General features: G+C 49.9%; 1 protein-coding gene across 2 annotated transcripts; it reads right to left on the minus strand.

The window, feature by feature from the left end:
* Positions 1 to 3,817: 3,817 nt before the first annotated feature.
* ZNF319 (zinc finger protein 319) lies at positions 3,818 to 10,677 on the minus strand. Of its 2 annotated transcripts, none has more exons than XM_027857962.1 (2): positions 10,598 to 10,677; positions 3,818 to 6,700 (listed from the first exon to the last, which is right to left on the minus strand). In XM_027857962.1, exon 2 carries the CDS (start codon positions 6,412 to 6,414, stop codon positions 4,729 to 4,731), a length of 1,686 nt encoding a protein of 561 aa, XP_027713763.1. In that variant the 5' UTR covers positions 6,415 to 6,700; positions 10,598 to 10,677; the 3' UTR covers positions 3,818 to 4,728. The 2 variants fall into 2 exon arrangements, with proteins under 2 accessions (XP_027713763.1, XP_027713764.1); XM_027857963.1 differs by lacking the exon at positions 10,598 to 10,677 and adding an exon at positions 9,481 to 9,551.
* Between the last annotated feature and the right edge of the window lie 4,143 nt (positions 10,678 to 14,820).

The raw sequence follows: 14,820 nt of genomic DNA on the forward strand, positions 1-14,820 counted from the left end.
ACTGAAACTATCATTCTAGTTTTCAGACTTAAAGTTCATCAACCTTTCCAGTTGGTTGCACATTCTGACTCCCAGCCTGGAGATGGTACCTCAACCACACACCGAGCCATAGGAGAGCTGCTTCCAGTATTCCTAGAGAACGGCTGGCCACTTTTCCCACCTCAACAATATACACAAAACCTTGTACTAGACATGGTGACCCTACAATGAGTGAACCTTTTCTCTCCCCAGTTCCTTCTACACTCGCCAACGACACGTGCTACATAATAACAACAAGGGTCAGAGGAATGATTAGACACAGGACTGAAAAGGCCTTACAAATCAATATGGTGACTGCCCATGGAGCATACTCTGCATTCAAACCTTTGTCTCTAGCCACATATAGATCTTAGATCCTTAAAGAATTTTGAGAAGTAAAAATGAACTGAGTCACTGTAAGGCAACATGGAGTAGCTTAGGAAGGTAAAATGCTTTGGAGACAAGCTGAATTTGTGAATGAAACAAATGAGGCCTAATCTCTTGCCTTGGTTTGAGTCAAAGGGAAGAATGTTCTGCTGATGCTAAGGGTGGCTGCCTTAGGGGAAGGAGCTCCATAGCACTTCCAACTGAGAAGCGCATGGTTACGCAGGCCTGAGAGCGCAATATCACCAACCCAAGTGAGTGCCTGATGAGGGGGAAGACTTCAGCTGTCCATCAAAGAGCAAGTCCAGGAGACCACTGGGTGGGCCTGCCCAGAAGAGCTGTGCCCCTCCGTGGTGAAATGGCCTACCTAGCACCATCCTCAGAATCCAGCCCAGGGCAGGTAGGCCTCACTATCACTGTACATCTTAGACCCTGGCGCATGCCCATGGGGTGGAAGGAATGCTTTGTAACTGGTATTCTTGCTATGCCATTGAGCAAATGCCTTTGCTAAAAAAATTACAAATCAAAACAACAACAAAAACAAATTAATATGCTAAGAGCTGAGGGAAGGCCCCCTTCCCAAGAGTATTCCATAGGCTGGCCATAAATCCTATAAGGTCCATCATTAGACATTCATTCATTTACATAGCTTAAGAGTCTATGAGTCCAGAAGGCTTATTAATAAGATACACATACCCCAGGAATAGGAAATTAATTTTGCTGTTTTTAGTTAAGTGAGTTAACCTTGCTCAGATTCCAACTCTGTACAAATAAGAGAGGGCCTGGAAAGCTGGGGTGTGGGAGGAATGCCAGTTGAGGGGAGAGTGCACGTAAAAAGGGAGATTAATGGGTACCAAAGACCAACTGAACGTCTTCAAAATTTTGCTTAGGACTGACCCTGGTCTGCAGCTCTTTCAGTCCGTCAGCCAAGGAACCCAATGAAGCCAAGGGTAGCTAACAAATCACAGCTTTCTGATGTAGGAAAGACTGATTAAGTGGCTTGGGACTACACTGTCTCCATTCTCCGTGACTGCCCAACCCACCTTCTAAGCAGGTCCAATAACTGAGCTTTAAAAGAGGGTGCAAAGTGACCAGCTGCCTAGTGACAAGATGGGGGTGGAAAACATATCAGCCGCCGAGGCCCAGGATAACTTCTGTACCAAGGGGAATGGGGATGCTCTGCTTTTCTGTGTGATATATCAGGAAGGAAGTGAGGAGATCGCACACCCTCTATTATTACCCTCTGTTAAGGATTGGTGGAAGCACAGGAGAAGGAAGTGGGGAGACCAGCAGGGCCCTGGTGGCTTCTGGCAGCTTACTAAGCAACCTCTCCCCAATTCAATCTCAGCTGTCACAGTAATCTTCCTAACGCATGACCCCAACTGTTCACTCAGTGCAACAACTCACCCATTTTTTGTCTAGAGGATAAAGTACAAACTCTCCCTGGAAATGTTTTAAGGTCCTCGGGTCCTCTACCTTCTGGCTCCAATCTTCTACTCCTCACCATGTACTCCACCTCCTAGCCATAGGGACTGAAGCCATTCCCCAATCTCATCTGAAACTCTCTCAGCCACAAAATCTTGTTCTTCTTTCGAGGCCCAGTTCAGAAGCCAACAGATTTAAAGTCTGACCATCGGGGCTCTCATACAGGCTCTACTATTTACAGCCCGTGCGGCCTCCTACAAGTCATTTAGACTCTGGCATTCAGTGTCTTCACTTCTAAAACCAGGGGATTAGACCAGACCAGCTCTAAGGTCCCTTCCATCCTAACTCCAGTCTTATGATCCTAAACACTCAGGAAGTACTTCCATACTATTAGGTCATAACCTTTCCTAGTTCAGACACTGTCATTTTTTTGTTCATTCCTGTACCCTCAACACTGAGCCCATGGGCTTGTCCATGGTAGGTCCTTGATAAATATTTGCTGAATTCGGAAGTATTAGGACATTTGCCTCCATCTGCAACTCACCCCAACTGTGGCCTATGGAGAGGAATAAATGGATTTAAAATCATTTGCTAATCTTTCCATGTGCTGGGCACAGCACCTCCTGGAGGGAAATGACCTTCCGCTGCCATGGCTCTGGAACTCATTACCTGCTAGTTTCCCTTTCTCCCCTTGTAAGAATGACTTGAATGGCTTAGCTTTCTTTTGAGGTGGCTGTGTTTTTACTTCCAAAATTAAACTAAGTGTTAATAACATCCAAAATGGCTACCTAAAACCAAGGAGTTCTTTTTTGCATATCTTTTTTTATAGAAGATCCAAAATGACATGAAATTAAACTATACAACTTTGTGAATATTAACAAACTGCTTTTAGAAAGCAAAATGAAAAAGAGCCGACAGGAACTTTGTAAGGTCAGGTTCTATGTCTCTGGAGGCAGCGTAAAGTACAGAGCTTAACAGTCAGGTGGGAAGGAGGAGCCCCTCCCTGAGGGCTGGCCTGGAAGTGGGGCTCATGGAGAAGAAGAGGAGGAGGAGAAGGAGGAGAAGGAGGAGGAGGTCTGTTTTACACTCCTTCAAGCTGAGATTGAGGACAGCTCCACTGTCGGACCCCTTGATCAAAACTGCATCTGGTCCTCTTTCATGGGCCAGGACCATGGACAGGTAGAGTGGGAGTGAGGAGAGTGGGCAGTTGGTTAAAAAACAAACCATTTAGTCTCTCCCAGTTTGCACCAAATTTCCTGGCATTCTCTTGGGGGCATGAGTAGGCCGAGCTTGATTTCTAACCAGTCAAGTCTGGACAAATGGTTTCTGAAGAGAAGCTGAGAGGCCTCCCATACCATTAAATATGGCAGGAAGCATGCATGGGGCCAGCTCTGGCCATGCAGTTATCAGGTTGGTTATCCATCTTTGCTCCACTTAAATATCCATTCCCCCTTCTTCTACTCCTCCCCATCCTCTCTTCCTTCCCCCTCCCCCCTCCCCCCAAGATTCAAAATGCCCCACAAGCAGCCAGAGTGAACCCCAGGAATCACCTCTCTGACTCAGGAAGTGTCCAGACATTGAACGAAGCATCCTTGGTTGTGTGACATCTGCAATAGGGGTTGCACCAGCTTAGACAAATAGGGCCACCCAGGTTGCTGGCTATGGAATGCTCCTTTCTTGTCACAACTCAATTGAATCATTCACATGGAGAGGAAAGAATTGGGTCAAGTGATGGAAGGACTACCTAGGGACAACGCTCACTCCTGACACCTCAACCAGACTCTCCTTTGAAAGTTTGCCCTTCCCAGTACCTACAAACCTACAAGACCAAACCTGGTCTTGACCATGAGGGCAGGGCATTGGGCAAAGCTTAGCTCCCACCCATTCAATCTGACTAGAAGCCTCCTAACATTGTTATTTAAATAAGAAAGGGACAGGAGAACTGATGCCCCAGCAAAAAAAAAACAAAAACAAAAACAAAAGTCATTGGTAACATTCTCTGCCCTTTGATTTTTCCTCATCACCTGTAGTGTCCATGTATTCTGGTCATCATACACAGTGGTCCTGCCCTGCAAAGGTTTGCCACTTTAAGAGAGCATATTATGAAGTGCTAAGCAACCCCAGGATGGAGGGAGAAGAAGCTGCCCTTAAAATAGGGAAATTGATCTTTTAACCCTCAGTAAGAGAGAGGCTGCCTCCCCCATTAGGAAAGGCTCTCAATCCTTTTCTCCCAACGCTAAGGGAGCCTTTGTCTTATTTCCTATTTCAACAAATGGTCACAAATAGTGCCCTTGTGACAACTCCTATGGACGGCCACCAGCCTCCTACAGGGCTGACCTCTGCAGCCAACTGCTCTGTTTGGTTCTTCCTTCTGGAGCTGAGGAGAGTAGAGGAGGACCCTTGCCAAGGATCCCCTGCTGCTGGGACACACCATCGACCCAGTGCCCAGGTAAAAGCAGACCTCCACCTATCAGCAAGCACCGTGGCAGTATTCTCACAGGCCACATGACTGTTCTTCATGGCCTGGTTTCATTTCTATTTAGGCAGAAAAAAATCAGGAAGGGCCTGGTGGGGTGGTCTTCCACTTTTGGGGGCTGAGGAAGAGGAAAAGACTGGTTTCTGATTTGGTGTGGCTCTGAACTTCTCTCACAGAGAGGGGGCTAACTGGCCCTCAAAGGGCCAGTGCCACTAGAAAGCTGCAAACCTGTTGCTGGGGGGAGGGGAAGCTTGTCGAGGCCACACCTGCCCAGGTCAGCTCAGGCTCAGAGCCACAGACCGAAGAGGGGCTGAGGCGCGTTCCCCTGCTGCAGTAAGGTGGTTTCACGGACACCTCATTGAAGACACGGTACAACGCAGACAGCTACAGGGAGGAAGGCCCGGCGGGCAGGCTGGCCGAGGCGCTCAGGGCAGACAGGCGGCCACCTGGTAGGCGCCTTCGGCCGTGTGCTGGGTGCTGTGCTCCTGCAGCAGCCCCAGGTCCAGGAAGCGCTCGCCACACCACACGCACTTGTACTGCTGCTCGCGGGCATGCACACTGTGGTGCTTATTGAGGTGCTCGCGCTGCTTGAAGGCCTTGTCGCAGGAGGGGCACTTGTAGGGCTTCTCGCCGGTGTGCACACGCCGGTGTCGCTGCAGGTCTGAGGCGTACTTGAAGCGCTTGTCGCAGTCGGGGCACTTGAGCGGCTTCTCGCGTGCGGGGTCGCAGCGGTGCTGCACGAACTCCGAGGAGGAGAAGAAGCGGCGCTCGCAGAGCGTGCAGCGCAGGGGCTTCTCGGCGCAGTGCGCCAGCTGGTGCTTCTGCAGGGCCGAGGCACGCTTATAGGCCTTGGCACAGACGGTGCACTTGAAGGGGCGCTCGGCGCTCTGCGCGCACTTGTGCCGCAGCAGCTCCGACGACTGGTCGAAGCCCTTCTGGCAGACGCCGCACTTGAAGATACTCTCGAGGCTGTGGACGTGCTGGTGGTAGACCAGGTGGCCGGGCTGCGCGAAGCCCTTCTCACACAGGGCGCATTTGAAAGGTTCGGGGGAGGTGCCAGGAGCCTTGTGTGTGCGCCGATGCCGCAGCAGCGCATACTGCTGCTTGAAGCTCATCTGACACAGGTCACACTGGAAGGGCCGCTCCTCGCTGTGCGTGCGCTCGTGCTGCCGCAGGTCTGAGGGCCGGCGGAAGGCCTTCTGGCACTCGCCGCAGCGGAAGGGCCGCTCGCCACTGGGCGTGCACGCGTGCTGGAGCAGCTCCGAGGACTCCCGGAAGTGCAGCTCGCAGGCCGGGCACTTGAAGAGATGCTCCCCCGAGTGTGCATACATGTGGCGCACCAGGTGCGAGCGGTGCTTGAAGGTCTTCTCGCACACGGTGCACTTGTAGGGCCGCTCGGAGCTGTGCGTGCGCTTGTGGTGCACCAGGTGGGATGACTGGCTGAAGCTTTTGTCACACAGCGTGCACTTGTAGGGCTTCTCGCCCGTGTGGATGCGCTCGTGCCGCGACAGCTCCGACAGGTGCTTGAAGGGCTTCTGGCAGATGGAGCAGCTGTACGGCTTCTCTGCGGGCTCGGGCGCCGGCACTGGCGGCGCGGGCTCCGGCGGCTTGTAGGTCTTCTCGCAAATGGAGCACTTCATCACGCTGCCGCTGTGCACGTTGTGGTGCTGCGCCAGGGAGGTGAGCAGCGAGAAGCCCATCTTGCACACGCCGCACACAAAGGGCTTCTGCTCCACCTGGATGCACTGGTGCTCCAGGAGGTCGGTGGCCTGGTGGAAGATCTTCAGGCACTGGGTGCACTGGAAGGAACGGTCGTGGCCGGGCAGGCACTGGTGCTCGTGGGGGCTGGAGAGGTGGGTCAGGTCATGGCCACACACCCCACATTTGTGGGGTGGCTCCGCGGGGGCCTGCAAGGGGGGGTGCTGGTGGTGCTGTAAGTTGGAGTCCGGCTGCAGGAGGATGCCATAGACAGCACAGCCCAGGGGGTTCTCGGCTGCGCTTGGGGGAATGGAGTGTTCCGCCAGGGCAGGGGGAGGCTCGGCATGGTGCTGCGGCTGCTGCTGCTGCGGGGGAGCCGGTGGGGGAGGCTGCTGCTGCCAGCTTTCTGACATGCTTGGGAAGAAGAAACAGGGTTTGGACAGTAATGGTTTCAGCTTCCCGCTTGAGGTAACAAAACACACAGAAAGAGTTGCCCACGTGTAGTCAGGGGCAGAAGCCTCAGCCCGGAGCTAAATCTCTAGGACATCAGAGGCACAGCGAAGGCTAATTCTCAAGTCACTGACCAAAGGGACACAAAAGCACTGGACAGCGACCCGTAGTTGACTGGCAAAGATTCTCTGATCAGCTGTGTGCCGGGCAGAGTAAGCAGGGAGAGCTTGGCTCCTCGGATGAAGAGTTCTGTAGGGAAGAGAGAAAGAATACACAGTCAAATGACAAGAACTGAGAAAAATCAGAGTATCTACCTCCATCCATGTGATTAAATGAAAAAAAAGGCTACCTAAAGATCACAACTGGTAGGCAATACTAGGACGAAACTCACATCAAGGAGTACGGAGAAGCTTTGGACTAAGTGAGATCCAAAGGAGTTCACCGGGCTGGACAGCACCACCCTGACATATGCCCTCATTTCACCATCCTCCGGCCAGAGCACACTGGCCTCGCTTCCTCTGCACCCCACACAGATTACTTTCACACTTCCCTCCTGCCCTCTGAAGTCAGCTGTTTTACAAATGAAAGTCTGGGCTGATTTGGCTACAAGTCACAAGTCCTTGTCTCTTCTCCCTCTTCTCATTCTCTACTGGGGGAGACGTAAAGACTCTGGAGAATATTGGGGCCTGTTAGGATCTGAGGAACAACAGTCTTTTCGCTCCATCTCCTAAAGATCTGGGGTCCAACTTGTCTTTGCTAGAATAATAGTTAAGATCTAAACTACAGGACAAAGAAGGGCCTTCTAAGCCGGCATGCCGGCCCGACATGTCACCCCAGACGTCGGCTCTGTCAACCAAGAGCCTGGACCTTGACTTCACACACTGTCTCTCCGGTGTGAGTGAACTGGCTGAACTGAGTTGAAATCCATAGGGTGATGCCCTCTTTTAAATGAACACGTCTGAAATGCTGATCAGTAAAACTTGCTCCACTTACAAGGTGAGGCTGCCTGGCCTTCTACGGTGTGGACTTCATTGTACAGGGGAGACTCGCTAATCTTTATGGTCCCATTCAGCTCTGATCCAACGACCAAGGCTCTAAGTAAATCCAACGCCACAATCCTGTTTTCTGTAGAAAATGTCCTAGCCTTTCTTATTAACCCAAGACTGATAACAAACTAGAGTGGCTTCTGGCTTGGGGTGCCTCACTTTGGTGTAATAAAGAAGCCAAGAGGGGCAGCTAGGTGGCACAGTGGACAAAGCTCTAGCCTTGGAGTCAGGAGGACCCGAGTTCAAATCCAACCTCAGACACATAACACTCACTAGCTGTGTGACCCTGGGCAAGTCACTTAACCCCAATTGCCTCACCAAAAAAGCAAAAATAAATAAATAAATAAATATAAAGAAGCCAACAGTCTATTAATTTGCCTCTTCAGCACAGGAAGGAAAATACAACCAACAGCAAAGAAGGATAACCTTCCCCAGAAAGAGGTCCCCGATCCTAACATTAAATCTATATGACTTGATGCAGTCTCCAAAAAGAGACAGGGAAATATCAAGTGAAGAGTAATGGTTAACTCACCCCTTTGTGGCAGTCTAAGGTAACAACATATAAGAGGAAATTTCAAACAGGGAGAACATCACACAATAAGATGTAAACATTCTCCAATTTCAGGTTTTCTATGGCTTCTATAGTAACATATTATCCATTTTATAGTCCTGGGGTTTTTCCTTCAAAGCCAGTTTGATCTCCTAAAATGGGGTTATGGGACCTGGACCCCCAAAAGCCCATGAACTTTCCTACACTGGTATTTCACATGAGGCATCTGGTCCATCCCAGTCTACCCAGATACTCAATAATCCTTTTAACTGCCCTTTCACTGTGACTCTCGACCACTTAACTCCTTTCACCATCTGCATCTGACCCACCCCAGGCTACCTGCACTCCTTAATCCCATCCAGATCTTCTCACAGTCTTTTCCTGCATATAAGTATCAATCTTACCCCCATTAAGCTGCAGACTCACTAGGAACTCTGCCCACTCCTATTGGCAATATAATACTGCAGATTTACTAGGAATCTTGCTTGCCAAACTGGTGTTAAAATAAATCTCGCTACTTTGACTGAAAGAAGGCTTGAATGGTCAAATTCTTTCAAGGCAGACCCCCTGTACCCTTCCATTTTGGGGTTACCAGCACTCCAAACTGCAACATTCCCACTCAACTCTGAAGGAAAAACACAACACCCAGACTTCATTCTCATCTACCTAATACCTGTGGGTAGTGGTGGGGACAAGAGAAATCGACAACTGAACACAACCTGGCCTGGCTTTGAGGCTGGGGAATGGGGAGGGAAGAGTAAAGGCCAGACGACCACCCACTCTAAATTCCAAAAACTTCCCTGGAAAGAGGAGAATTAGACCAAGAGATCTGCTCCAACACAAACATTCTCCTCTATTCAACATCTTGGTTTTTCAGTCTGTCATAACCTTGAGGTTACACATACCTTTTTTTCCCCATTTAATAAACACACCAGTTCAGAATTTAACTCTGGGAAAGCCTGTGGCTAACTGTGGATGCCTCTAAGACGCTGGACAAACTTCTATTTGAGGCATTCTGAAAAGGTACAACCCAACCTCACACACCCACCTCCTCCAGAATCCTTTTCTCTTTCCCTTTGAATCCCAGTGAAAGCTGATCCTCAGCTCCCCAGCCCCCACACCCTGCCCTGCCCAGCTGAGCTGCCATTCGGACAGAATTGAAAACAGGGGACAAGGAATTCAATAAATACAGACAACCACTCCAGAGAAAGCTTGGAAGAAAGTGGTAGGGTTTTTTGTTTTTTAAAGGAGGAAGCAAAGCCTTAGCACTGCCCCATTCACTCTGAGCCACCCCCACCCCCAAATTATTTGTCACAATAACCAGTAGGAAAACAGGGCCTCCTCTCCCCCTGGATACCAGCCTCGGGTTTTCCCTGGCTATCTCCTTGGAGGGGGAACCAGACCAGATAACAAACCACAGCAGAACCTCCTACCAGTTTATTCCAGGGAAATGCTAGCTTGGCTCTGCTGCCTTTCCTCAGGACAGTTTCCTTTCTGGCCCTGGGCAGGCAGGAAGTTCTAAAGAGGCAGGAACTGAGCTTGGGAAGGGGCATAGGCAGGGGATTATGGGGGGAAGTCAGAGGACTCTGGAAAAATGAGGAGGGGGAAAGAGGAGATTAGGTTTGGAGTGATATTAGGAAAAGGGGATGTCTAAAGATGGGGTCAAGAGATAAAAAGGATTACAGGAGATGTGAGTCAGATGAGTGAGGAAGGGGATGGGGAGAGATGCGATGTGGAGGGGGAGAGATAGATGAAGGTTATGGGGAGTGAGATGAGGAAGGGGGTGGGGAGAGATGATGGGGAGATAGAGGAGGGGGCTGGGGACTTATGGGACAGGAGATGGGGAGACAGAGAACTGATAGAGTCTCTCTGGGGGCTGGGGTCTCACTAGAGGCTGGGGTTTCTCTGGGGGGATGCGATCTAAGTCTCTCTGGAGACCAGGGTCTCTCCTGGGGCTACCGTCTCGGTCTCTCTCTCTCTCTCCCTCTCTTTCTGAGGGGACAGGGTCTCTCCTGTGTCCCAGGTCTCCCCTGGGGTAGGGGTCTCTCCGTCTAGGGGGAGAGGCAGGATCTTTCCTGGGGCTAGGGTCTCCCAGGGCCTCTGTCTGGGGTCCCAGGTGTCTCCTGGGATAGGAGTCTCTCAGTCTGGGAGGGGCAGGATCTTTCCTGGGCCAGGGTCTCTCTCTCTCTCTGGGGGTCCCAAGTCTCTCCTGGGGCCGGGGTCTCTCAGTCTGAGGGGGCAGGATCTTTCTTAGGGCCAGGGTCTCTCTATCTCTCTGGAGGTTCCGAGTCTCTCCTGAGATCGGGGTCTCTCTGTCTGGGGGAGCGGGGTCTCTCTGTCTGGGGGAGCGGGGTCTCTCTGTCTGGGGGAGCAGGGTCTCTCCCCAGATCCCCAGTGTCTCCTGAGATAGGGGTCTCTCTGTCTGGGGGGCAGGGTCTCTCCCCGGGTACCGGGTGTCTCCTGGGGCCGGGGTCTCTGTCTCTCCCTCCCCGGGGCCAGGTCCTCCCCGGGGAGGGGGCGCTGGGCCCCGGACTCCCCCCTCGGGCTCACCTGGGGCCTGCCGGGGGTTCTGGGGTCGCTTTCCCCTTCCGCTCCCTCCCTCGCCGCCCCCGTGCTGCGGCTCCTCCCCCTCCTCGTCCTCGTCCTCCTCCGCTGCCGGGTCAGAGCCAGGGCTGGGCCGGGGCAGGCCGGGGTCGGGGGCGCGGCCTGCGGGTCCCTCCCGATCCCCGGCCTCGCGTAGCGGTAGCGGCGGCGGCGGCGGCGGCGGCGGGTCCCGGGCGGGGCCTGGGGGTCCGGCTGGCTCCAGGCCGGGGAGGGGGGGGGCGGCGTCGGCGGGAGCGGGGGCGGGGGCGGAGGCGGAGGGCGAGGGCGAGCGTGCGAGGCGAGCGTGAGTGTGAGTGAGTGTGCAAGCCAGGGTGAGTGACGGGCGCGGGGCCGGCCGGGGCCGGGAGGCGGGGCCGCGGGAGGAGGAGCGGGACGCGAGGGGCCCAGGAGGCGAGGCCGCCCCCTGCCGGGCACCCGGCGGCGACGCAGGCCGCGAGGAGGGGGCGGGGCGACGGCCGGGGCCGCCCAGGCCCCGCCCCCTCCGCGGAGCCCACTCCTGGGGAGGGAGGGAAAGCTTCTCTCCGCCCCCTCCGCGGGCACGTGGCTCCAGCTGGTGTCGACCCAGTCAGGGGCTTCCCAGCCACCCTCTCATCCAAGGAAAACACTTTTGCATGGATGCATTTGCTCTGGACGGGTCAGTTACTGACCCACCCACGGCTCCAAGGTACTTTCCAATAAAAGGCTCTGCAAAAGTACCTAAATCTCGTTGTCGTCGTCCCCGATCACAAGGAACTCTCCACTTTGGGTGCTAATTTCTATTTTTGCACTTTATGTTTGTGAACAGAAAGGACTTGTGTTTGACCTCCGGTCATTCGGAAATAGCACTGTCCTTTGTATTTTGGGGATCGTAGATTTACGGCAGAAAGGGTCTCAGAAGCCCCTCGTTTAGAGAAGAGGAAGCTGACTCAGGACCGTGGGATCCTAGAGCTGGAAGGTACTGCCTTGGAGACCACCTGGTCAGCCCCTTCCTCATTTACAGATAAGGAAGCTAGCGTTAAGGGAGTGGCAAAGCTGGGCGGAATTGGAGCTCAGGTCTTTGAACTCCAAATCAAGCTGGATTTCTGCTATGACACTTTGTTGCCTCTCTTATGGTCTTTTTTTTTAAACATTGTTGCAGTTAATTGTGTAGATTGCACTTTGAGTTTGGCTTTCTTTGATCTATATCAATTACCGCGTATTAGAGGCAGTTAGGTAGCACAGTAGATAGTAAGTCTCTTAACTTTTGTCTGCCTTAGTTTCCCCACCTATAAAATGAGAATGATAATTATAGCACCTACGTCCCAGGGTTGTGAGGATAGAATGAGATGGTATTTGTAGAGTGCTTTCCAAACTTTAAAGCACTATATAAATGCTAGCTATTATTATTCCCATGATTTTCTGAATTCAAAAATGGATAGAGTCAATGTTGGAGCAGTAGTGGAAAGATGTGGAAATATTAATGAAGCTATGAATAATTAGCACAACCACTCTGGAATATGTAAAGAAAGCAACTAGAATATTTATGTTCTTTAACTCAGATATCCCATTGCTAGGCACATTTTCTAAGGAAGTCAGTGACAAAAAGACAAGCCCTATAAGCTCTCAAAAATATTTATAGCAATGCTTTTTTGTGTTAGCAAAGAACTAGAAACTAGAGAACAGCTCAACAAGTTATGGTACATAAATGTAATGGAATATTACTGTGCTATGGGAAGCATGAGAAGATTCACATGGGCAGATACAAAATAAAGTAGGAACAAAGCTAATAAGGTCAAAGGAAATGAACAGGCAGTTTTGAGATGAAGAAATTAAAGCCATCTACAGTCATGTGAAAAAATGCTCTAAATCACTATTGATTAGAGAAATGCAAATTAAAACAACTCTGAGTTACCACCTTACACCTATCTGATTGGCTAATATAACAGAAAGGGGAAATGATAAATGTTGGAGAAGATGAGAAAACTGGAACACTAATGCATTGTTGGTGGAGTTGTGAACTGATCTAACCATTCTGGAAAGCAATTTGGAACTATGCCCAAAGGGCCATACAACTGTGCATACCCTTTGATGCAGCAATACCACTACTAGGTCTATATCCCAAAGAGATCATAAAAAAAATGGAAAAGAACAAGGATAATAACTTATACAAGGATTGTACAACATATATGGAAACAGCAACAAGACGGTAGAAAATTCAAGGTGCAAAATTATAATGGTGCGAAGTTTGGTCCCATGAAGAGACATTAGAAGATACTTTCCCATTTCTTTGCAGAAGTGGTACATCATGGATGTGGAATGTTATGTATAACAGATTTTTTTGACATACTGATTTGTTCATGGACTTTTTTTCCCTTCCTCTTTTTTTTTGAAACACTAGAAGGAGCAGGCATGCCAACTGATGCAAAAATTAGTATAATTTTACTTTGATATAAAATTTTTCATCCTGCAATTTCTATTTTCTTTGCCTTGTGGATAAAAAAAATGCACTGCATCAATGGACGCAGCTTGGTCCCTCAAAGTATTCTTAAATTCCTGTACTTTTGGTGGTAAATTCTTCATTAGAAAAGATGTCTCTCTGGAATCAGAGGATACAGTGGGAAAAGTACTTGATATAAAAACAAAAGCTATTAATAATAGCTTTATCTTGGCTAAAGCTTTTATCAATTTATCTTTGAAAGCCATCTCCTGGCGTGTCTCTTACCTATGAGTTGTTTTCAAAACTCCCATGCTTATATATTCCAAGCAAAAGTTATTACCCAGAGGGGCAGCTAGGTGGCACAGTGGATAGAGCTCCAGCCTTGGACTCAGGAGGACCTGAGTTCAAATCCAACCTCAGACACTTAATACTTACTAGCTGTGTGACCTGGGCAAATCACTTAACCCCAATCCAGCTGTAAGACCTAGCACCAGATGAATGAATTCAATTTAACAGTCCCCGAGGGTCATTTTTTACCTCATGGAGGTCAAGAGAAAGGTTAGGGCTGGATGGATCTGAGTATACTCTGCATAAAAATGATCACTGAATTTTTGGGAGCTGATGAGATTGCCAGATGGAGTGCATTGGGAGAAGTGGATTGGACAGAGCCTTGGGGGACTTTCATAGTTATTGGGCACAACCTGGATGAAAGTCCAACAAAAGAGACTGACAAGGAACAATCAGACAAGTAGAAGAAGCAGGAGAGCTATTTCATGAAAACCTAGAGAGTAAGAGAGTAACAAAGAGAGAGTTCAAGAAGGATGAGGATTGAGAAAAGAACATTAGAGGGGCAGCTAGGTGGCGCAGTGGATAGAGCACCAGCCCTGAAGTCAGGAGGACCTGAGTTCAAATGTGACCTCAGACCAAACACTTGACACTTACTAGCTGTGTGACCCTGGGCAAGTCACTTAACCCCAATTGCCTTAAAATTAAAAAAAGAAATAAAAAAAAGAAAAGGATATTAGATCTGGCAGTTACTTTGTTACTATGTGTTACATGTTACTTTGTGTTACATGTGTTACTTTGGAGAGAGCATTTAAGGTGAATGATGATGTCAGAAACTGGATTGTAGAGAGTTATAAGAGTGAGAGGAAAGAAATTGGAAGCAATGGTGTGAGGCTTGCTCAAGCTAGGAGAAATACAGGACCTTTGCTATTGGACTAGACTGACAGGATCATGGGAATTTGAAAAGGACTAAATTGAAGCTTGATGTAAAGAACATCCTAAGGATCAGTGCTCCCCAGGAGAATGTGCTGCTTCACTTGGGGGCATTCACCCCCCTCACTGGAGTCTTTGGACAGAGGCTAAACGAAGACTTGTCTGGTACATTATAGAGAGGATTCTTTTGGGGTATGGGTTGGAGATATTCTGTGATTCTGACCTCAGAGATTATTTCACAGATGAGAAAACTGAGATTCAAAGACGTGAAACGATTTGTCTACGGTCACACGGATGGTCAGTGATCCAGCCAAGATGTGAACCCACGTCCAAATCTCAAGCTCTTTCTGATTGGATGTTGGAGGTGAACATGAGGGAAGAGAGAAGGGTGATGTTGACAGAAATAGTCAAGTCAGAAAGAGGGGCCAATCCAAATCAAACAACAGGCATTTACTGGGCACCTATTATGTCCCAAGCACTGAACTCTGCTGGAGGTACAAAGACAAAAACTGAAACAGTTCCTGCTCTCCCTGCCCAAAAAACCCAGGAATTTTTA

Source organism: Vombatus ursinus, unplaced genomic scaffold, assembly GCF_900497805.2.
Source record: "Vombatus ursinus unplaced genomic scaffold, bare-nosed wombat genome assembly UNPS02012515.1, whole genome shotgun sequence".
Taxonomy (NCBI): Eukaryota; Metazoa; Chordata; class Mammalia; order Diprotodontia; family Vombatidae; genus Vombatus; species Vombatus ursinus.